General features: G+C 39.3%; 2 protein-coding genes across 5 annotated transcripts in view; both read right to left on the minus strand.

The window, feature by feature from the left end:
* The window catches only part of LOC127525979 (uncharacterized), a 340677-nt gene that overhangs the window by 75868 nt on the left and 239251 nt on the right, over positions 1-25558 (minus strand). The gene's annotated exons all lie outside the window — the stretch shown is intronic.
* Positions 1470-18393, minus strand: cgasa (cyclic GMP-AMP synthase a). 4 transcript variants are annotated; one of them, XM_051919608.1, is made up of 6 exons: positions 18021-18392; positions 17407-17900; positions 15907-16126; positions 13340-13612; positions 12645-12744; positions 1470-2655 (listed from the first exon to the last, which is right to left on the minus strand). In XM_051919608.1, the coding sequence occupies exons 1-6, from the start codon at positions 18148-18150 to the stop codon at positions 2313-2315; spliced, it is 1560 nt and encodes a 519-aa protein (XP_051775568.1). In that variant the 5' UTR covers positions 18151-18392; the 3' UTR covers positions 1470-2312. The 4 variants fall into 4 exon arrangements, with proteins under 4 accessions (XP_051775568.1, XP_051775567.1, XP_051775566.1 ...); XM_051919607.1 differs by having other exon boundaries at positions 17991-18392; XM_051919606.1 differs by having other exon boundaries at positions 17407-17930; positions 17991-18392.

The following is a 25558-nucleotide window of genomic DNA, read 5'->3' on the forward strand; positions in this document are numbered from 1 at the left end:
TGTTTCAGAAGCGCGTTGTAGGCGCCTTGTTTCCATCAGGACGTAAATGACAATATCGCGGTGAAACAGAGGCTCACCATCATTACTTTGAAACACAATTGCCACTTCATTAACGATGGGAAAATTGTATCGTCTCGGATCCTGTTCTTTGTCCTTTATTAACACTAAGGCAATTGTAGTTGGTGCCACACCGTCCGCCTCTGCTTTTGTATTGGCTTCTTTTTCAACCTCATGTAGGATTTTTATAGAGTTTGCTAATGGGTGATTGTTTATGACTTCAGCTACGTTTCTCATTATTAGCTCTGTGGTTGATATACTGCGTCATCTAGATCTAACACGTACATTTGGGCACATTTGCGGTGGTGATTTGGCTCAGGGTGCACTGTTCCAATCCGATGCAATATTTGTCAACACACGCGAAAGCAGTATGGGCCATTCCCAGGTGTTGGCCTGATATTTATAATATGTGTTCTCAGGTAACTGGCGGAATTGTTCAATGTCTGTCCGTCGTTCCTGTCTTTGGCTTTTCCTTTGTTGGAATACTGAACGTCTTAAACCTTTTAAAGGACTTTGTAGCCCTTCTGCAGTTTCGTTTTGGATCCGTGCCTCTCTTGCATGTAGAGTTTCAGAAGCGCGTTGTAGGCGCCTTCGTTCATTGTTTTCATCCATACGGTCTCGGTTTTGTATTTGTAATTGTTGAGCTCTTTGTTTTTGGAGCCGTGACCCCTTTGCGTCTGCTGTTTCAGAGGTGCGTTGTAGGCACCTTCGTTCATTGTTTTTATCCATACGGGCTCGTTTTTGTATTTCTGTTACTTGAGGTGTCTCGTTTTGGAGCCGTGACTTCTTTGCTTCTGGTGTTTGTGAAGCACGTTGTAGGAGCCTCCGTTTATTGTTTTTATCCATGCGGTCTCGTTTTTGTTTCTCTGTTACTGAATTACCGTTATGTGATTCAAACATGCCACACAGACTGCTGGCACAGTAGATTAGAGCAAGTTTAGTTTACAGGTTATGTTGTTTGGGCGCCACCTACTGACTCTGGGAAGCCGCTGCGTTTGACTCTGGGGCGGGCGCCGCCGCGTTTTGGGAAGCCGCTGCGTTTGACTCTGGACTCTGGGGCGGGCGCCAAGGCCGCAGTGCGCATGCGCCTCGGTGCGTCCGCCGTGCATAAATTAACTGGTTTAGTAAGATAGATGACTGTAGATATTGCTAGTTAAGTACATAATTATTCCAGTTCAAATTAAAAACGCTAAAGGTAAACTTAACCAAAGACACCTTTAAAGCCACTGCTTGAGCTTAAACAAAGAACTAATGAACAGGTCTAAAGATTACACAGAAGAGACGTGTAAAAAAAACTAAAATTAATTTTGCTCCGAACAGAACTCAGGATTTCAATAGAATCCTGTTATATAAGATGCAGACAAGGAAGAAAAAACTCAGTGCCCCAGCGATTTATACTGAAATGTAGAAGGTTATTAAAACGGAGGGAAAAGGTTTTAATAGAACTTTACAATAATGAAGAAAATTCATGGAAAATAATAAACTCTACAGAAGGGGTCCTCAGTCACAGTCCTGGAGGGCCGCAGTGGCTGCAGGTTTTCATTCCAGCCAGTTCCTTAATTGGAACTCATTCATTTACTACTGAAGCAACACGCTTTTTGGGCTTCATTTTAGTTATCTTTTGAATTGCAATTCAGAACCCTTCGTTGCCTATTTTAGTTTTTAGGAGCTGCATTTAATATTTAATTGTTGCCTGTTTTCTTAACCAGACATTAGTTAATTATGAAATGCAGATAACCAATAAACCAGCAACTCTCTAGCTAACATGCAAATGCACCATGAAGTATCTGTGTTTTTAAAAAAATGTGTTTAGAAATTGGAAGGACCGTTCAGTTTAGCCATGTGTTTTGTGGACCACAACAGATTTAATGTTCTCAAAGAAGGAAACTCTACAGTGCAATTCAAATTTCTCTTGGACAAGCCAAATAGTTACATCGTATTGCAAATAGTGTGTTCTAATTAGGAAACTAGTTGGAAGAAAAATCTGCAGCCCTCCAGGACCGTGATCGAGGACCCTCTGCTCTACAGGAAAGTAATTCACTGTAAACTTAAATATAAACTGATGGAAACAACATAGAAAAAGGAAACAACATTAACTGACACTAAACCGAAGCGTGGAGCTCCATTGTGATCTGATACCAGCAGAAGCAGTTGATCTTTACACTAGATGGGTGTCTAGTTGTGCAGAAAACATGCAAGGTGCAAAGAAGCAAAGTGCACAGAGTTGCGCAGCGTCGCCAACTTTTATTATCGCCTCACAATGGCTTAAAAATTGGAAACCAGTTGTTCAATTCATATTCCAGCTTAGTGATTAAAAACGCTCTGTTTGCTTGGGTGGTAATGGTTTCTAGAAGATTACATTCTGGAATGAAGAAATGAGGAAGGTTCCCCGAGCGCAAGTACTCAATGAGATCAGTCACAAGCTGCAGAAAGCGTTGGGAGAGATTGTTTAAACTCCATTGTGCATCTTCTGGCTGCTTTGCACAAACATGCAACAAGGTGGTCTTCATAAAGTATGAGGAAAATTTGGACAGTTCCCGGGGGTGTTTTTCCTTTAGCTTTTGCAGTAAATATTTCAGCAGTTTAAGGCATTGTTTCCTAGAATGAAAATATAAATATATCCATATATTCATTAAGGTAAAACAAGGTAGAAACATTCTGTAGAGCTATATTTTTAAAAAGTACATTTTTAATAAAGACATAGATCCGAGTGTACTTTCCTCTTCACTTATCTTAAAAATGTAAAGTCAGGCTGTTATTCCTCAAAGCAAAATGTGTTGAGACCTGAATTATTAAGAAAATAACCTTCAGCACCTTTTCAGCCATAATGTGTGTATTCTGTTTGGTAGAAGTGCGGTATAGTGATGGCAACATTAGTAACCATGGGTTTGAATTACTGGCTTCTTCCTACACCAGGGGTGTCCAATTCCAGTCCTGGTGGGCCATAGTGGCTGCAGCTTTTCATTCTAACCATCTTCTTAATGAGTTAGCCATTTTTGCTGCTGATTAACTTATTTTGCTTTAGTTTTAACTGATGTGACTCAATCCACTTTGTTGTTTCTTTTTCCTTAATAAGCAGCCAAACAATAATGAGACACAAAACAAGCCGCCACATGACCAGCTAACCTGAAAATAAAGAAAACTGAAGGTCTTGGTCATGTTGGTCTGCTCAGGTCATCAAAACATATTTACGGTGGTCTTAGAGAAAACAAAAAATCAAAAGTTCACTGTGGCAGAATGAGAGCAGCAACAAGTCGTGATATTCAGTAACGACTTTAATCAACAGGAAGAATTGGCTTCTCATTAAGAAACTGGTTGGAGTGAAATTGGTTGGAATTTGAAGCCCCAATTTAGCTGGTCATCTGTTTCATATCTCATTTCTGTTTGGCTGCCATTTAATGAAGAAACAAATCAGTTCAGAGGACTTAATCCTTAAAACCAGGGCTATTAAAATGAAGGGAAAAGGCGTTAATTAGCAGTGAAAACTGCTTGCTGATTAAGAAAAGGATTAGAGTGAAAACCTGCGGCCCACCAAGACCGGAGTTGGACACCCCTGTCCTACACTAAAAATGTTTTTGTAATATACAAACTTGGTATGGCAATGCAACATCATAAATTATTGCACTCGCACACAGCTTTAGAAAAGAAATCCAATCGTATATGGATGGTACAGTCACGTGAAAAAGAAAGTACACCCTCTTTCAATTCTAAGGTTATACATATCAATACATAAAAAGTCATCTGGTCCTTAGTAGCTCTTAAAATTTGGTAAATACAACCTCGGATGAACAACACCACCATGCCATTATTTATTTAACAAAAACTAAGACAAAACGAAGAAGCAGCGTGTGAAAAGTGAAGTCCACCCTTACTACTTCCATAGGAATTAAGAAGGTAAGTAGCACCCAGGTGATCAAATGCACTCGATTAACTGATCATCAGAAAGTGAGACCACCTCAATAAAAGCAGCAGTTTTGGCAGTTTGCTGGTCTGCAGCATTCAGGTTTGTGTTAACACAATGCCAAGAAGGAAAGACGTCAGCAGTGATCTTAGAGCAGTGATTGTTGCTGCCCATCCATCTATGAAGAGTTATAGGGCCATTTCAAGCAATTTGAAGTCCATTATTCTACATGGAAAAAGATTATTCACAAATGAAAAAACACTCCAGACAGGAGGGGACATCCCAGCAAATTTACCCCAAGTTCAGACAGTGCAATGCTCAGAGAAATTGCAAAACTCTGACTCTACAGGCCTCAGTTAGTGTGTTAAATGTTAATTAGAAAAAGACTGAACAAGTATGGATTGTTTGGAAGGGCTGCCAGGAAAAAGCCTCTTCTCTCTAAAAAGAACATGGCAGCATGGCTTAGGTTTGCAAAGTTGCATCTGCACCAACCATAAGGCTTCCTTTGGAGAGAGAAGACCAAAGTGGAGATGTTTGGCCGTAATGTACAGCGTCACGTGTGGCGAAAACCAAACGCGGCATCTTGGTACAAATACTTCACTCTAGCTGTCAAGCACAGTGGTGGAGGGCTGATGATTTGGGCTTGTTTCGCAGCCGTAGGACCTGGGAACCTTGCAGTCACCGAGTCAACTATGAACTCCTCTGTATACCAAAGTATTGTAGAGTCAAATGTGAGGCCATCTGTCCGACAGCTTAAGCTTGGCTGAAATTGGGACGTGCAACTCTACAACAGAATGGCTGAAACAGAAAAGACTCAAGGGGTTGCAACGGCCCAAAGTCCAGACATCAACCCGATTGAGATGCTGTGGCAGGACCTTAAGGGAAACCCGCAAACCTCCATGAACTGAAGCAACACTGTAAAGAGAAGTGGACCACAATTCCTCTAAAATGATGTGAGAGACTGATTATGTCACATAGATAGCAAAGACATCAAATTATTGCTGCTAAAGGGGCTTCTACAAGCTACTGAATCCTGGGCTGTATTTAGTTTTCCACACATGGCTTTTCCATTTTGGCTTAATATTTCTTAAATAAACAATGACACAGTGGAATCTGTTATGTGTTGTTTTACACGTGAGGTTAGATTTTAAATCATCATTTTAGAACTTGCTAAGGACAAGATGTTCACAATATTAAATTGACACAACTCTTAGTTTGCCAACTTACTGTAATTGTGGCAAAATAAGCACATTAATGTTTTTTAACACGCTAGAATATATATGCATGGTGCAACATTCGGGCACCTTCTGGTATTGGATTAACTGTCTTGATACCTGGAGCATGTTTAATGTTTTAGTTATTTCATCAAAGAGACATTTTTGTTTATGAAATATTTTGTAACGGAGCTGTGTGTCATGTGACAGAGGTTTGTTCAGACAGCTCACTCAGGCAGAACTGGCTGGCCGTGCGCACACAACTTTGCGGCTGTTTCAACAGCTCAGACTGCTGAGGGCCTGTGTACCGAATGGATCAGCTGTCTGATGTGCAGAAAAGCGGTATGCTGTACACCAAATGTCCGCGCTGAAATAATCTCTTGTGAGCTTTTCCCTCAACTACGACACACTGCTGCTAAACTAGCACAGCACAGGAATCTCACACGCCTCAGCTTTTTTATGAGGTGCGTGAGACTAAAAAGAAAAAAAAAAATGGCAACTGCTCTTTGGCACTTTGTGGAAAATTCTGCAAATATGTGAAGACAATCAACGATGTTTATTTGCATCGAGGATATCTCCAGCTGATGGATGATATCATCAGCCATGGGCTCAGCCCTACTTTCCACACGTCGCAGCTTTGCTGGATTGTCTTGCTGTTTGGATTCCGTCTTAATGCAAGGGAGGTTACACAAAGTGCACATGTGTAAATATTAACAGTCTAAATGATTTAAAAGTATTTCAGCATTTATCTTGAGTATAAATCTTAATATTCTAAATGTCCAAAGAGCTGTAATAACATGAATTTAACATTTTTTTTTTGTGGCAGCTGCTGTCTGAGGGTGTGGTCAGTGCTCTAGGTAGCAAATATTGGAAACAGTTGGGGCCTCATGTACAATGCTGTGCATAGAACTTGGCATACGGACCAAAACAAAAATGTACATACGTACAAAAAAATTAGGTACATAAAACTGCGTAACCAAAGTTCTACACATTTTCCCTTTCTAAATTCCAATCAACATGAATTTTAATGCACACGCACGCATACAGGCCCACCTCGACTCATCTTAGAATTTTGCATATTTGAATATGCAAATCAATATACAATAAATAGGCCCTTCCATTCAGTGTTTTGTTAAAAGACAATGTCAAAAGCACATATAAAAAATAATTTCACCGACTGTGAAGTGATGGTAAAGAAAAAATGTACTGTTTGGTGGTTTAGGCAGGGGTATGAACAACAAAAGGAAAATGTTGGCGTGGCACTCAAACGTTCAAATTCAGAAAGTTGCACAGTGTCTGAAATAAAAAAAGAAGCGGTCAGATGTCAAAGTTGACGTGAAAAGATGAGTGGCGTATTAGGGACATAGAGAAGGAAAAAAAAGAAGGGCAAATGATGGGGGAAAAAAAAGGCCTATATCGAAATTAAAGTTGAAATGCTGACTTTAATCTTGAAATTTCCACATTAATCTCGTAGTTTACTTTGTCTTTTAAGTAGAACATCGTAAACTTCACCTTAAAATAGATTTTTAATTTTCTAGACTTTCTCAAATCCCATTGTAAATAAGGCAGCATATTAAATGATTGTATTCTATGTGTTCCCTGATCCACTCATTAATCGCTACGTACTTCTTACATGGGCTTTCTCTAAAGCCGACAAGAGCGCACAGGCAATGATCGCCACACAGAATACATTACATTCATGATGTTACAGCTCTCTGAAGATTTTAGAATACTAAGGTGTATACTTGGTATCATTTTCATGATGAAATGCATTAAAGCATGTATTAAATATGTGGGGGCACGGTAGCGCAGCGCTAGCGATGAGCTGGCACCTGTCCAATGATTGTTCCTGCCTCCCTCAAGATACTTGCTGGGAAGTGTGCAACCCTGGATGGAATAATGTATTGCAGCAGTACTGTCTCTGTCACACGTACAATAAGCCTCTGTAATAAATGTGAAACCAGCTGTAAGCTTAGAACGTAGATTCTTCAAAACTTTCAAGGAACATTGAAAAACCTTTGTTATGAGTTGGGACCAGGCACTCATAGAGCATTGCTGCACCCACCAGGAATAGAGTCACTTCTGGCATTTGTGGGATATATGTTTAATTATCCCATCCATCCAGGTTTGTGCCAGTCCCAGCAAGCACTTAGTGCAAAGCAGGAAAAATCCCTGGATGGGAGACCAGCTCATTGCTACTGCTGCGCCACTGTGTCCCCACATGTTTAATTATTAACAGTATACATTATTTAAATGAAATTTATCTGTATAATGTAATATACATACTTTAATGCATTTCATCATAAAAAATTAGATCCAAGTATACATTCTAGTCTTCTAACAGCATACAACTCCAAGAGGACAGCTCTTGGAAATCTAAATCAACTTAGAAGCCAGTTGTCACCATCTGTAAATACGCGCACTCTTCTATTGAACTGAATTGAATTCCCTTATTGTCACTGTATGGTACAATGAGATTCAATATGCAACTCCTCCATTAACTTATTTTGCTATAAAATGGTAAAAAAATAATAATACGATAAAAAAAAAACAATGAAAATATGAAAGCATAAATACAATGTATGTATATATATATATATATATGGAAGAGAAGGTCTGTGATACAGTTTGCATATTTGCAGCTGGAGATCCACGAAGGGAGAAAAAATGAATCACGTATCATAAAGTAGTTTTTATTCCTGAGCTTTCAACCCCTATCAGGGGTCTTCATCAGAGGATAATGCTTAGACTTACAAGAATCAAAGGCAATATATAGCAACACATTAAGGGGGGGGGAGGTGACTACGTGATTCATCTTTTCTCCCTTCGTGGATCTCCAGCTGCAAGTGTATATATATATATATATATATATATTATATATATATATATATATATATATAGTGTCGATAATGCAAATGTTTCATAATGTGGCTCAGGTTGTGCAATATTACAACTGTAGTGCAGGTTTACAGTGAGGTAATTGTAATTCTAAGTACAAACAGTTATACCGGGATCACTTGATGGACTGATTGAGTGCGTTTAGAGCTCTTGGGATGAAACTGTTTCTGAACAGTGAGGTCCCTACAGGAAAGGCTCTTAAGCTTTTGCCGGATAGAAGAAGTTCAAATAGACTTTGCGGAATCCTTGCAGATGTCAGCAGCTTTCCAGAGGCAGTGTGTGCTATAAATGTCCTCCAGGGCTGGAAGCCGTATCCCAATAATCCTCTGCACTCTCGACACAATCTGCCGTAAAGCTTTCCGGTTAGCTGCTGTACAACTGTGATTTCACACTCAGATACAGTGGCTTAAAATACCCTGAGTGGTGCACTGAGAGTAACAACGCTAAAGCAGCTGTGGTAGTTGGAATAGTTTGGCCATTCTATGCACTATTATATCGTTACAGAATGATTACAGTCAAGTGCCTTAAATTTGTAAACAATAAGCAATTAATTTCAACGTATTTGATAAAACCCACGTCATGGATGCAAATCTAAAAAGAAAGTGAAACGACACAGAAACAGTAGCACTCCTTTTACTCTGGATGCTGCCTGTTTGCAAAGCCAAGAAGAAATATGCATACGTGAGGCTGCCGTGAGAATGTGCGTGGCTTTATGGCAAGTTTGTTTTTTATAGATCTCAAAGTGAGCATGGAAACGGGCGTTTGCAACATTTTTGTGCATACGCTCTGTTTATACATGAGGCCTTTGGTGATTAATGAGTGGGTTGGAGAGCACGTAGATTGCAAAATATTTAGCACACTACTTTAAGTATGATAGGATTTAAAAAATAATAGTAAGTTAACAATCAGTCTGAAAATAGATTTTAAAATGTTCTTTGGTAAATATTTCATTAATAAATACCCAGTTAAGGTTCAAACCCTTCAGGACATGAAATGAGCCGTTAACTTAAAAAAGAGGCTGAAACATAACAGCCAAGTTTGTCAACTGATGCTTGCCTGCCTTTTATAAACAGGATGTTACTACTTTTAATATAATGGGGTCCATATTTTACTCGCTTATTATAGGAATACCTAAAATCAAAATCTTTGTCAGATTTGACTCGAACACATAAACCAACAAGAATCACCTCAACGGGAACTTCTGGCCTGCTAAAATGTTGTTTTTGTTTTTTGTTGGCTTTTACTTTTAACCAAAAGTGATCCTAAAAGTTCAATTTTTCAAAAGTTACTTAGATAACAGCTGTATAAAACGGAAAGGTCTGCAATATTTGTTCACAGCATTTTTGATATTATGAATTGTTTTTTCAGTTTGCTGTCATTTTCACATTTTACTTTCTGTGACATTTCAACTTCATTTTTCAAAAGGACATTTTACATGGAATTGGTTTGGAACAAAAGTATATCTACAATATGTGCTTGAAACTTTTTTTTTTTTTTTTTTTTTACAATTCTAAAGTTCAGTATTTTTGAAAAGTGTAAGAAACTGGCAGGTCTTGCCTCTGCAGATTTAATGAATTAATGACACTTAGTTACACTTTAATGAAGTGTACACTGGGCTAAGTTCGGCCAAGTGACTGCTGTTATTTATGAATTTGGACCATCAAACACAGATGTGCTAATTCCACCTCACTACAATCTCATGGCAGGAAAGTCAGCATGAAAAGGATCACCTAAATTAACGTAATATAGGAACAGATAATAAGATATGTCAATGAGGGGCTTGCTGGGAGTACTTGAAGGACCGCAGTAGTCCTGGCGAGTTTGAGGTTCTTCAAAAAAAAAGTCACTTCCAAGTTTAAAGATTGTCTTTGAAATTTTATTATTTTAAAGAGACCCAGCTCAACATGCTCTTCAATTGTTGTGTAAAAGTGGGCCTTTATGAGTGAAGTTCTTGCCTAGAGCAGTGGCTCTCAACCTTGGTGGTATTCAGGGTAACATACAGGAAAGAAAAGTGGGCCTTAAAAGGACCACTTGTTACATACACAGTAGCCCAACCCGATCACGGGCCACACTTCAATTCCATGTAGTTCCTGCCTCTCCCACCTGTAGCCCTCCACTCCTCTTCCATGTTCACCGCCTACACTACTCATATGGGGTCTGAAATAACAGCTCCCTCTCGCTCCTTACATCCTTAAGTGACCTATGCCAAGATCGAGACTTCCCAGGAGGCATGCGTTTAAGGCAGGTGGGTTTTTGTTAAAGACTGTATTGATAGGTACTGTAGGTGGTCTCCTTCTGTCCACACACACTCACACCAGCAGCCTGCATGGCGTCTTGTTCCCAGGTCGATGTTATAAATAGTTCTAGCTTTGGTTTACCTGTTTGGTCAGCTTTCACTTTTAGGACAGATTTAGAAACCAAATTGCAGAAGAATATTTGATGTAGAACAAAGGTAAATATCGACGATTATTAAAAATAAACGTATCTAACATTTAATTTTAGTGTTCATTAATATTACTCAACAGGGGACAGCTTTTGTTTCAGAAAGACACCCCAATGTTCAGTAACCTTCATCCATACTTAAAACCTTCATGCTCAAATAGGCTGAATGTAGAGGCAGCCATTCCACACAGACTAATCCTTCACATTGACTGGGAAACATCTGTGACTTATATTCCTTTTTTTTCTTTTTTGGAGTTATTTTTAACCTTCTTTTAATCTGAATGAAGAGGTAATTACAGAATTGTTTTAAGTCCCATATCAACGGATCATCCCGTATCAAACCAGACTGCTGTTCTTTTATACATAAGTTAAATTAAAACACACCCACAGACCATCTGTAGTCTGTTCTTAAAATTCCAATACAAGTAGGGCTGGGGGAAGAAGGATGTGGTTAAAGAGGTATCAACTGTAGTTGTGCCTACTAAGAGTCCTTCCTTAATAATTTCAAATTGAGAAAATAGTGGCATGTTAAAAGATTTCAATTCTTGGAGACCGTTAAAAACAATGGTAGAGAACCCCAGGCTTTAAGACACCCTGTGCCATTTGCCTACATGTGAGTCAGTTATCTGCTATACTTAAGCATTTGCTTTATTTAATGGGACTTCTATTACCCATAAGCCGTGTTGTAGGTCTTCTGTTTATTTGTACTCACCAACACAGCTTTGCATTTACATTAGTGGGGGCTCTGACCAGATGGTGAGACGTTTTCAGGGTCCTTGGTTTTAAAAGGGTTTGAGAACCCCTAATATATCGAATACAGATGTCTATCATCCCTACAAACATTTTCATTTTCTAACTGTCTTTGGTGGGTATTCGCTATACTAATAGACTGTGTGAGTGCAGTGGGGCCACAGGCTGTTTGCTCAGAGATGTAACAGGACGCTGGTGAGGACAGAACTGCCAGCAGTAAGAGACAGAAGGCGAATTACAAGTGACAGGTTAACAGTGTGTGTGTGTGTGTGTGTGTGTGTGTGTGTGTGCTGTGCATTACAGCTTATCTGGCTGCTATCCACATTGGACATTTGGAACTGGACAGATTTCTGTTACCATAACTGTCTGTATCTCTGTGTCTCTTTGATCATTTGGTAGTCCAAAACAAAGCCTGCCAGTCGGCCTCCACCCTGTTGCTACTTCATTGCTCTGAATGGTGCGCTGATTGTAACACGAGAAGCCATATTATAGATAATTTGACTCGGTGCATTTAACAACAAATAGTGACAAGATGAATAACATTGTTACAAATGAGCAATGGAAAGAAAATAGTAATGTATGGGTGACATTAATATATTATTTCTTACAGAGACATTGTATGTTGGCACCATTCTGTAACATTTTATCCAAGTACCAGCCGAACTACGCATCTGAGATGGGTTGTAACATAAGTAATCAACACAAACCTCAGCGTTAATGTATGCAGTGCACCATCTATTGAAATGTATTTTGTAATGCATGTAGTAATAAAATGCATTGCAGTTATCATTCCAACAGATGGCACATTACAAACATTATTAATAATAAAATGATTTTTCAAAAATATTTGTAATGCACCTTCAGTTGGAATGAAAAACACAATGCAAATATCTCTGTTATATGCCTTTTGATGTGGGATTCATTAAAACAGTGTTAATATTTGTGATGTGCCATCTATTAGAATGATAAATGCAATGCAGTTTATTACTACAGATGTTTGTGATGACCATCTGTTGGAATGTCAGAGACGTGCCAACTAGATGGACACAGCTACACAGACAAACAGACATTTATCCTTTAATTAAGGTGGAGTAGCTGTGCTGCCCATCTAAGATGCATTGAAATCTAAGTAATCAACTTTGACCTCAGTGTTAACATTTGCAGTGCACTATCTATTGGAACTTATTTTATAAAGCAGGTAGTAATGAAATGCCTTGTGTTTGTCATTCCAACAGATGATGCATCACAAACATTAGCACTGCTTTTAAGAATCCCATACCAAACAGCATGTAACAGAGACATAGCCTCGGACGGACACACAGATGCACAGACACTTGACCTTTTGTTAAGGTGGATTTTTAGAAATGAAGGGGAGAACATACCTGTAACATTTTACACCATGAGCTTCACAGCATGTCCTTGTTTGACCATGTTCTTTTAAAATCTTCTTCTCAATGTTTGAAGAAGAAATGCGCCATACATCTGAGAAAATAATTTTTAAATATTACTTTCAAATTATCCCTACTGTAAAAAAAAAAATCCCAATTAAATAACACAATTGTTTGCTTGCCACTGAGAATTGTTTGTTCCTATAAACACACATTTAACATTTATAATCAGAGATTTTAATATCTTTTTAGTAAAAAGACTGATAAACACTAAAGGAATGAAGCAGTGCATTGCTGTCCGCATTCCAGACTGGCTGTGGCTTTTGGGGCTCAGTGACCGCTTAAGCAGGCTGTTTGGTGGCTCAGCTGATCGCCGCCGTTGTTCAATGGACTACAGGACAGACAGGTGTGTAAGCTCTCTGTTGTGTTAATGTTCTCTAAGTAAAGTTCTTATTTGAATCGAAAAGTCTGCATTATTTTTAGAATTGTTGATACCTGAAAGTTGTAAATGCAAACATTTATTCTCTATATTACTTGTTTGCAAACTGTAAATGACTATCAAATATCTATATGAATACATTCTGCACAAAACATGCTTAACGATAGGAAGTCCTTTTCTCAAGTTATACTAAACAGTCCTTTATGATCATTGTTTATAATACTGGGATTAAAAAGAAAAGAAATAGCACCTTTTGCCAAGACTCCGTTTCTTTTTGTAGTTCCATCACCCACATATTTAGGTACAAGGTAAAATGGTTCCTGTTTCAATGTTCTCTTAACTTTTGTTCCAAGCCATGTATCGATTTTTTTGAAACCTTCATTTGTTGCAGGGGGCCAGCTGCTATGCACTTCCAGCCCAGGGACAATGTCCACTTCAATGTCTTTTCCGTTTTCTTTTGCATTCTTTAATGACAGGGTGATGGCAGGACAGCCCGGCTTCTTTCTTTGAAGGTGAGCGTCCACTGAAGGTGAAGAAGGAGAAAGAGAGGACGTTCACATAACATGGGAGTACACACAACTCGGGACTCCAAATGTGCAGTAAGTTAGAATGACTTGATCTCAGACATAAGAAAATGAACTGAACCAGAATTAACATCATCACATCAGGCAACATTAATTAAGACTTCCAAAAACCTGACACTACAAGGTTATATTTTATGTTATTTTATATGTGAATTTCCCCTTGGGATTAATAAAGTATCTCTATCTATCTATCTATCTTTACATATGAGTGAAATTTTGAATTCTAGAGAATTATTTGATAACAAGTTGATTTTACCCAATTCTTTTATGAAAAAGGCCATCCCGGCTGCACTTAGAACAGACAATCCACCTGAAGCTAAGCACCTTTGGGCTCGCCCACTACTTGGAAGGGAGACTGATAGGGGACAAAATTCTGGGTCCCCAGTTCACTTTGTTAATAGAATACAAAGTCTCTCAGGACTCCAGCAAGTCTGAAAGAAATTTATTTAACAATTACGCCCCGGGAGCACCCCAGGCAATATGTGTTTTTGTACCCCTGTTGTCAGTTATGCTAACAATTGTTAGTTCGGACAAAGCTTTTATAGATATGAATATGCAAGAACACCTTTAACATATAGCTGATAATATGCAAATTATGGGTAAGAATGTTTACTTAATAAGGTTGAAGAGAATTAACTAAGCTTGAATAATGTAATATATTCTTATTGCCGAGACTCAAGGTCAGGAGTTGCTTTCTATAGAAACATCTGCAAACTTTAAAGCAGATCGACACAAGTCAATATAAAGCTGCTTTGTTACACTGATAATCCTATGGCATCTTTTCAAGCATAGGCTTAACACCGCTGCATCTCTTAGAACAGTCAGTCAGTCAGTCAGCCATTACCCAACCCACTATATCCTAACACAGGTGTCTGCTGGAGCCAATCCCAGTCAGCACAGGGCGCAAGGCAGAAACAAATCCCGAGCAGGGCGCCAGCCCACCGCAGGGCGCACACACACACACACACACACACACCAAGCACACACTAAGGACAATTTAGGACCGCCAATGCACCTAACCTGCATGTCTTTGGAGTGTGGGAGGAAACCCATGCAGACATGGGGAGAACATGCAAACTCCACACAGGGAGGACCCAGGAAGCGAACCCAGGTCTCCTTACTGCGAGGCAGCAGCGCTACCATTGCGCCACCGTGCTGCCCTTCTCTTAGAACAATATTAACTTATTTAACACTGAAAAATCTTGAGAGCCTAAGAGTCCAAAATGCTAAAAAGTTAAGAAAAGATTTTCTCCAACAAGACCTTGGATAAGCTTGGGTTGCCGCTTGAAGTGGCATTGGCACTAACTGTACATTGGTGCCATCCTTCAGTCGAGGTTCTGACTCTCTGTGGTTATGAAAGATCCCCTGGGCATCTTTCAAAAAAGAGCAGGGGGTTTCCCAATGTTCTGCCTCCCTAATCATCCCCTGTCCCTTACTGACCGAGTGTCTGTCTCACTCTTCACCACCTAATAACTAATGCGAGGTGAGTGCACTGGTGCAGAAGATGGCTGGCATCATGTCATTCAGGTGGATTCTCCACTGTCTAAATAAAGTGCTTTGAGTAAGTTGGAAAGCACTATGTAAATGTATCTAATTAATTATAATTATTACTTTGCTTGGTTATGCAGCTAGTGGAGTTCAGAGGATCTGTGGCTTGTTATATTATATGAAATCATCTTAATTCTTGTTTTCTCACTCTGGTAAACCACAAATGATCAAATGGCAGTCAATATTTGCATGCTGAAAATTCATTTTGATATTATTTGGTCCTTCTCCTGGGAGGAGATATCTGACATTCACGATCCATTTATAATTTGAGAATTTTGTGATAAAGAAGGAAGGCTCTTTAATTGAGGTTCACATTCTTTGCCTCTCCCCCTACCTTGAAAAATCTGTAAAAATGTTCAATATGAATATCAAAAGTGTACAACTTTGTATGGTACTTTGTTTGCTCTCACTCTCACCATAGATAAAGTAATAAAGTTGTGTGCCATCCTCCAATCAGATACCATCCATGAAAGACTATTTAGCTTCATGTACTATCGAAAAAGCATTCCCAGTTTTCATTCTATTTTTTCCAAACCCAGAGTGTAATACCTTCTCATGCTAGGGTCCATTTAATGTGGTCGATCATATTTAGGGTGTTGGACGATGGAGAAGCCGAACGAGTAGATAAATAAATAATGAGTGATCGAACTCCCGTTTAATGATTTGTCAAGTACTGTCTACTGACCTTTAGATTTCCGTAAAATCTTCTTGATTTCTTTCCTGAATTCTGTGAGCATTAAGTTCGCTGACAGCGTCGTCTCATCCACTACAAAATTCTCGAGTTCCTTTTTTGCGTTTCTCTTCAAAGAGACGTGGTAGAAGGCGACTTCCTCGCCGAATGTTTCCAACTTCACTCGGTCCACCGGCATGGTCAGCATGAAGTCGAACTCGTTCGCTTCTGAAATCTGTGCAAGACAGCAGCAAAAAATAAGCAGTTTTTATATTAAGGACATCACATCTGAGTGCACAGAGACGATTACAAAGATAAAGATAGGATTGCCAGATTAGAAAATTAGAAAAACGGGACACTCTTAAAATCTTTCTCTATATTACTATATATATAAATTTAGGGATCCTACACGCATTAATTTTATCAGCAAACCCTTTTCACGTGAAAAATATTGCACGATCAATGGGACAATTTTGTCAGCATTATGATTACTTGCAACTGTAGATATGCCATAAAAAGAAGAGTTACAGTATTTATATCTTTTAACAATCTCTGCAATAGTGTATGGAGCCACGACATTTTTTATTATTGCAGCACATTTAGTCCTAGCACTTGAAAATTTGCTTGCAATCTTAGAATCAGGAAATACTGTTGGTAGTAGTACAGTAATTTGAACTGAATGACTGATGATGACGAACAGTATGGAAGGATATTGCAACTTCTGAGACTATTATTTTACTTTCTTCATCTGTGTTTTTCTTGATCAAGACGTGTTTTATTTTAGCAGCCTCTTTTGAAGTGGAGGCAATACAACCCTTGTGCTTTGCTGTTTCTATGTGTTGCTTGATATCAGACTTCCCGCTATGTTCAATACTAAAAGTGCAATTACATACACCACCGTTTGCTTCAAAACAGCTGCTGCCTTGTTTGATAAATGTTTATTCGCTGGAATATTCATCATGAAATTTACACTTATGTTTTGACATCTGGGATGGATGGATAGATGGATGGATTAGTTTTTAAATTAGAAAAAAGTGGGCCGTGGCAATTAGTAACAAGACAGTGATACAGAACTGCACAGCAGCGCGGCCGGAGAGCAAATGCGGTAAGAGTGTCACCGTCCTCGGCCAACCAGAGCAAATGAACAAGTGGCAAACAGGCAGCAAACACTCGTTTCCTCGTTACATTTGGGTTATTTTCATCAAGAGAATCTGAGAAATTAAAGTTTAATTGCTTATAAAGTTACAACTAAGTACCGTAAGAAGGTAGTAAAAATATATATTTTATTACGAAATTTGAAAATGAACTAAATACGGGAGATTTGGGTGTCCCTGAAAGGTCAGTACGGGACAGGGGACAAAATGATCAAATATGGGACATGTCCCGTATATAAGGGACGTCTGGCAACCGTAACTAAAGAGCAACCGAAAACAAAGTCAGAAGTAAATCTGCTAGACCGAACAGCGCACAGTAAATTACCGAAAGCCCAAACACAGAAACGTTTTTCGGGGTTACCTTAACAAATTCATAGTAGCTCCCAGTGTTCTGCTGCGAGACCCCCAGCTCCTTGAGCTGCGACAAAATCTCCTTCATCAAATCATTCACTTGCTTCGACGCCTCGGATTTGTCCGTCTGGCGTATTTTTATGCTGTCCAGAACTTTAAGCAGAATTCGATTTAAGTCCTCAGCTGGGACCTGAATGTCGGGCGAGGGTGGAGGTGCCCGCTCGGGACACGCTTCCTCTTCCACGTTCGGGAACTCAGCGCTACCTTGGCGAGTTGACGGTCTGCCGCGACAGCTACCTCTTCGAGTACTGTCCGAATTCGTCGCCCTGTCCTGGGATGTCCCCGAGACTCGGGGCGCAGCCTCGTTGGCAGGGATGGGAGCAGGAGGTGGCGGGCTCGTGGCCCTTCTGCCAGCCTCACCGGGGCTCTTGGCTCTGCTGCTAGCCTTCGAAGCAGCACCGACTTTCCTGCCACCCGCGACGGCGCTCTTGGGTCTGGTGCCTCCTGCAGCGGGGCTTTTGGCTCTCGTGCCAGCTGTCTCAGGGCTCTTGGCTCTGCTGCCACCCGTAGCGGGGCTCTTGGCTCTCTTGCCACCCGCAGCGGGGCTCTTGGCTCTCTTGCCACCTGCAGCGGGGCTCTTGGCTCTGCCGCCAGCTGCGTTTTTCTTCGCTGCTTTGTTAGTTGCTGCAACGTTTTTTACTTTGTTTTTAGAAAAATCCTCTTCCCGATTGCCGATTGCATTTTTGCTTGCCATTTTATTCACCGATTTATTTTTGCCAAGAAGTCTCTGTTCTGTAACTTACGACACCAAAAAGATAACCACTCATAAGGTTTGCTCTTAAAAAGAATCGTCTTAGTTTCTGTTTGAGTAACGCGCCTTAAATGGCTATTCCGCCAGTGCGCTCCTCATTAAGTATGTCCCGCCTAAACAGTTCAAATTTTTTTAAACAAGTCGATTAGCACACATCTGTCTCCCGCGCTCGGTGAGAATATTAGCGAAGCTCCATGTAAACGATGTTTGTTCCTTGTAATCACAAATGCAGAGTCGGAAAGTGAAGTCCACAAGAGTTTGGCTGGAGCCCCACAGACCTCCAGCAACACTGCAGTGCCAATGATATAGCGCCTTGGTGGTATGGCCCACTCCATTTAACTGCACTTGTTTAACAGATCAAATGTCAGAAGTCTGTAAGGCATCCGACTGTACTATTGTTCATGATGTGATTTAGGATTTTATTTATATAACCCATATTACTTTTAATTCACTTTTTATTTTGAAGAAAATTAAGTGTGTAACAAATAACACGGTGATGCTGTGTGGATGTTATGTCCTTAAAGATACAACAATGGCATTTCTTATGTAAACAGATGGCGTATATTCTAAATTCTGAACACTGTAGCATTCTGTTCTGTGGGCGATGGTGTCCCCTGACGTGTATGCACACACAGTGTAACCAGGGAGCCTTAATGGCAGAGTTTTCTAGGAAGTGGAGTCTCCAGAGCTCCAACCGTACACTTTCCAACTCGACATGTTTAATTAACAATGGCTTTGCTTCGTCGTGTGGTGGGTGCAGCAGCTCACTGCATTAGTGCATGCTCCCATCATCTCCTCCTCCTCCTCCTCTTTCTCATAAACACTGCTCCTTTTCAAATCAAAAAAATGCAAAAACATTTGCCTAAGCAAATAGGGCTATGAACACAGGAGTTGCATAAGAATAATACACACAACACATTCCTCCACTTTAAAAGAAGAAGGCAATATTTGCTTAGCACAGGGTCAATAAAGACAATGTTGCACTTTTTTATTTTGCAAAGGAAAGTCTGTAGATTACCTCCACATTAGACCCCCCACCCTCAAAGCAGCATGATTTTGTATCAAATCCAGATTATGAATCTACCTACTGTATACATCTACAGGTGTAGGAGGTCATCTGTTCCAAACAGGATAATGATGATCACCAGAAGGAAACAGGCCACGGAGGTGTCAGGGCTTTTCTAGTTGATTAGTCGTCAGGACAGTCTCCATCCTGTGGCTCTACTGCTGGTGGTGACTTCTACAACACATTAATTCACGTGTCATAGCGAAAAATAAAGTGTCATCGGTATTGTGTACAGTGTAAGAAGCATGTCCACTTCATGTAACTGCTTTGGCAGTGACAAGGACGGTAGCAAAACTGAAAAGTAGAGACAAGTCAGTCAGGAACAATAAGGAGAGAGCCATTGTCTGTGGCCACCACCTGCAAACCCATTCCCTTTTTTTGGGGTTGTCTTGATGTTGCCTCTCCAGTGCACCTGTTGTCACTTTCATTTGAACCAAAGCAGGTAAAGTTGATTCACAATCACTTAGGCTTCCTAACCGGACAGACTGACATCCCTGAAGCTTAACTGACTTGGTGTAAGACTGGGGTGATTAAGTGTTCCCTTCATTTTTCTGAGCAGTGTGGATAGATAGATAGATAGATAGATAGATAGATAGATAGATAGATAGATAGATAGATAGATAGATATAGGCACGTTTAATTTATTTTTCTTATCTTAACCCATGTTTCTTAATTTCTGTTAAATTCCAGTAGAGTTTTTTGACTGCCTCCCTGCTCCTTCTTTCTAAGCTACACTTTTTTCACATTCCTGAATATTGACCTCAATGTTTGTCTTCAAATGCCTGCTTTTTGTATTAAGGCAGCCAATTCACTTCCAGTTATAAGTATTGCTATCTGCTGCTCCCTGTTAAGGTACAGCCTGGGTGGCTGCCCTGTCTCAAGTTTATTTCTTATTTTTTTAGCCTTTTTTACAGAAGCTTAGAGAGAAAGTGCAATGTAATTATTTTTATTTTATTTTTTTGTATTGTTTTCTCAAGACAATGCAATAATTTTCTCAAATTAAGTTTTATGCGTTTGGAAACTTTTAATATTTAGCTTTTTGGATATCATATGATGACTGGACTGTGGATCACTTGTGTATGAAAGGACAATCATGTTTGAACCAAGAGGGCATTCTGCAAATAATACACAGAGTACTCCAAAGAAGTAATCCAAATTAAGTTTGGCACATGGGCAAGTTATGATAAATTCAAAAATTGTTGGTTTTCTCAAAAATAATTGGATTGGATATTGGTACTGAAATTGAGCCTATGTTAGTTGTTGCAGTTTAACACAAAGTAACACAAAGCAGGCAGGCAACAAGTCAACATGATTACACTGCTGGCAGAAAGACATGATGCAAAGAGGCTTACATTTGTGGACGTATCACATGAGTTTTCATCAGCTGGTGTCAGTTGTTGTCATTGGTTAGCAAACTTACTAGGAGCAAAGATTAAGCTTCATTTTCTCACAATCTCCAAAAAATTATTTTGTTATTGCAAGAAAACTTATATACACTCACACACACACACACATACACATATATACTGTATATATATATATATATATATATATATATAATATATACACAGTGGATCCTTGACTTACAAACTCAATTCGTTCGCGAGGGCTGGTTGTAACTGAAGTTGGTTGTAAGTCAAGACTATTTTTCCCATAAGAAATAATGGAAATGCCCTTAATGCGTTCCAAACCACCCACAGCAACACTTACTTAACTTTTTTTAATAGAAAAGGGTTGTATAATGTGCATAATTTACCAAAAACACCAATAATTTTTCTAATGTACTAACCAAAAAGTTATAAAAAGTGCCTAGCCTACCAGAAACAACAATTTCATACTGTATTCACCATTTAAGTTGACATCTTTGGCTTGCAGGAAGGAAGGAGGAGGAGAATGAAATGGAAGGTGGTTTTTGTTTGGAAGGAGCCTCCTTATACAAATCTTTTCTTTGTAAAATTGTCGAGATGGTGGATTTCGACATGCTGTATATATTAGCGAGATCGGTCACACGAACACCACTCTCATATTTCCACACAATTTCCTTGTTCGTTTCGATTGTGATCGCTTTCTTTACCTTTGTTACCTTCTCTTACTTCCTTAGCAATTATCGAAATAAATTATATAAACTGCACTGACCGAAATTACGTCCACAAACACATGTATCTGGGCTCCGACTGACGCTTACAAACGCTCTCGGCTGTTTGTTTACAATCGCACAAGAGGATACACGTAACGCAAGACGTTGGTCGTAATTCAAAACAAAAATTTTGGTCGGAAAGCAAGTTGTTCGCATGTCAGGCCGGTCGTATATCAAGGGTTGACTGTATATATATATATATATATATATATATATATATATATATATATATAAAATATACATACACACACACACACACATATATATATATTCACAAAAAAACTCCAGATAGTCAATAAGGTTTGGGGCAGCCACCCGGGAATAGTCTGCAAGGAACTGAGAGAGACAGTCAGCACACTCCGCCACCCCCTGGTCTGATGTAGTATTTCAATTACTCAAGCCCTTTAGCTGCCTAATTGCACGTGTGTGACAATATATATATATATATATATATATATATATATATATATATATATATATATATATATATATATATATATATATATATATATACAAACATATATACATACATACACATATATACATGTGACAAGAACGATACTTAGACATAATAAAGGTTTGGAGCAGCCACCCGTATAATATCCTTTGGCTGCAAAAAGGTATTTTAAAGGTTAGAGAGTTGTTCACTCGACTGAGTCTAAAACAGAACTGAACAGAACAGAACAGAAGAAAGACAAAATGGCGGCTTTAAAGGACAGAGTAAGAAGTGACAGATGTAGGACCGGAAGTGATGTTCTCGGAGGCGGCACCGGAAGTGACATCATCAGAGGCAGCAGAACCCTGTGGGATTTCCCAAGAATGGTCTGCAAGGGATCGAGAGAGACAGTTAGTGCACCCCTGGTCAGACGTGGAGTTGCCATTATTCAAGCCCTTTAGTTGAATAATGGGCCTTTAGTTGACTCCTACTCACACGTGTGTGACAACATACACATACACACACACACACACACACATATATACTGTATATATATATATACAGTATATATATACACATATATATATGTACATACATATTGCTATTATACGTCCTCAAGAAAAATATTTTGAATTATTTTGTTGTCTCAAATAAACAATAAAAAAAATAATATTGCACATCCCCTCTTGGCTTCTTACATTTTTTGGTCATTGAAACACATGTTCTCATATTTTCTTACTTGCTTAGCCCATGCCATTTTGTAAGACAGTGGGCTTCAGTCATAGTACCATTGGTTAATCAGGTGTATGGGAGGGGAAATGCTTTTCTGTATACAATATTTGTAGGTTATTTTGCTTATTATTTTTTTAAACCAATGGCTAATATTATTGGCAGGCAGTGTGGTGTAGTGGTTACGGTTTTTGGACTTCAAACTCTGAAGCTGTTGGTTCAAATCTCGCTACTGACATGGTGTGAACCTGAGCAGGTCACTTCACCGGCCTGTGCTCCAACTGAAAAGACAAAAACTCTGAAAGATGTAAGACATCTTGGATAAAGAGATCAGTCCAATAATAAATAAAAATAATATTATTAGGTCACTGGATCTGCTTACTCTTGAATATGCTGTACACAATTGCACCTGAGTAAAACATTCCTGTGTCAGATTAAATCGTACTTTTCCTAGTGACTTGGCTTTTGTTGATGGTATTTGCCAAACACAGTTTTACAGGAAACTGAATTCTTTTGAATTGAAACTGGTAATCAGTAGGAATAAAGTGAAATTTAATAACAGTACCTTATTATTATCATTATTTGATGTGTAACTATTTTAATCTGTTTACACGGTTCACTCAAGTATTTAATATTCCTGTTTTTCCTCATTTGTATGTGGTCTCCCTTTGAAGTTCATAGATACAAATGTGTGTGTAAAGAATTTTGAAGAGCCCGTTTAAAGTAGTCCAGCACACATGTATATGTAAATGGTTTTCGCAGGTCGGCATGGGGGTCCCCTTTCAAAGTCCTCAGATTCAAATGTATATCACAATGGGGCCCATTAAGGTTAAGCTGATGCCATCAGTCCCAGGTTGTCTTGGATCAGAGGACGCCACTTCCGCCTCTATTTCTCTCTCCCTCCCTTTTTGCTTCTAGCGCAGGAACACCAACACTCACAGCTCCAGTTTTGGCAGCCTCACTGGAGCTTTACAGGTGCACCCGCTAACCTTTAAGCTTTGCATCTTACTTGAGCTTCCTTGTCCATTTCACAACGTGATCATGTCTCTCTTTTTTTTTTTCCTGTCCAGAAAAAACGTTCCTTCTTCAGTTGGCCATCCGCCTCGTTGGTTAGTGCTGCTGTTCACGTGACCCATCAATCGCTTCTGCTGTGTCCTTCGTTTACGTAAAGCCCCCTCTCAGTGCAGCACAGAGTATGTATCCTAGCATAATATTAATAAATAACTACAATTAAATAAAATGGGACAGCTAAATTTCTCTTTGTAAGAATGTCACCAAATTTCAATTAAAAATATTTTTGAGATGTTGGGGTATTTAGTTTCTGGATTGTGAGTTGGGGTTTACCCCTAGATATTGATATATCAATAGGTCCTTTCTTAGCGGATACCTGCTGGCCTAGATGTACAATCCATCAAATTTCAGCTTTTTATCTAAACAGAGAGTAGTGTTTTAGTTGATGAGTGAGTCAGTCAGTCAGTCACTCACTCAACTTTACATTATATTTACAGATTACTAACTGTGCTACCCACCTAAGATGGGCAGAAATCAGCATTAACATTGCCGTGCACCATCTATTGGAGTGTATTTTGCATGTAGTAATTAAGGGCATTGCATTTTTCATTCCAGCAGATGGCGCATCTCAAACGTTAGCACTGCTTTTATGAATCCCATACCAAATGGAATAAAACAGATACACAGAAACCGGATGGACACACAGATACTCAAACACTTTCCCTTCCATCATGGTGAATCATGTTCTTTGATATTGTGTTGTTTATTACTTTTGCCATTTTGTCTTACGATAAGTCTAGTGTTTTTGTCTCCTTTATTTGGAGCCTGGGGAGGCAGGGCCACTCGAGGATGGAACTCGAGGACTGTCCCAGCTGTATGAACACCAAAGCTGCTGAGGTAATTGTCAGCTTTAGCGTTGCCTCTTTGTATGGACTCCTGTTTCTTGTGACTTTTGTATTTGGATTGGAATGTCTGGCTTTTGATCTCTTCTTACATTTGAAGGCACTTGTAGTAGTAGGCCAAGCTTAACTGCCATCACCATATGGGATGGCGGGTGTGCTGCAGCTTTTCAGTGCCTTCCTAATCTCACTCTTAGAAGATGGCCAACACCTAAGAGTGTTTGCAGCTTTTACATTAACATGTCGCTTTTATCTGTTTTATGTATGGGCACAGTGCTGTGGTAGATATGCACTTTTCCTGATTCGTTTTGGGTTAATTCCTTTAAAATTTATTCTGTAATATTTTTATCAATGTCACACAAGGGGGTGGGCGTTGGATGGGATAGTGTGGATGTCTGATTTTATTATCTTGCAATCTGGAAAACACTTTCTGCTTGAAATGTATGATATAAAGAAAATTATAGTTTTTGCACTTGTGATTTATTTGGATTTGTTTGCTTTAGGCTGCTACCTTTAAGTCAAAGCTTATTTTTGTTCTTTTCTCCCTGCATTGTCTTTGGTGCTCCCTTTTGAATTCTTTATAATAAATATTTTAATGTTTTAAGGACTTTTGTTTTTATTTGCCCAGAGGGTTTTATGATTTTCTCATCCCAACATTTAAGAGCTTTAGCCCATTCAGAAAGCCTGCCTCTTGAGTTTGGGGCTAGGCACCCTGGAGGTGAGGCTTATCCAGTAGGCCCAGACCAGAACTAAGGACAGGTCTGTTCTTTTTGAAACCTGCTGCCCTTTTTGTGCTTCATTTGACAGGATTTCACAAACGCCCACATACCATTTTCAATCGAGGGGAAGCTGGACATTAAGACAGAAGCAGAAGGAGGAAGGCATTGTCATGGACAGCAACAATCTGACCGAATACATTCTTTTTCTTTCATTAATGAGAAAATAGTTTATTATTTCTTTCAATGCAACACGGTTATGGATACAGCTGCCATGTTCAAGTCTTTTTTAGCCTGCATAATTGTGGACTACTACGGTGGGCTGGCGCCCTGCCCGGAGTTTGTTTCCTGCCTTGC

The sequence above is a fragment of the Erpetoichthys calabaricus genome, chromosome 15 (assembly GCF_900747795.2).
Source record: "Erpetoichthys calabaricus chromosome 15, fErpCal1.3, whole genome shotgun sequence".
In the NCBI taxonomy this organism is placed as follows: Eukaryota; Metazoa; Chordata; class Cladistia; order Polypteriformes; family Polypteridae; genus Erpetoichthys; species Erpetoichthys calabaricus.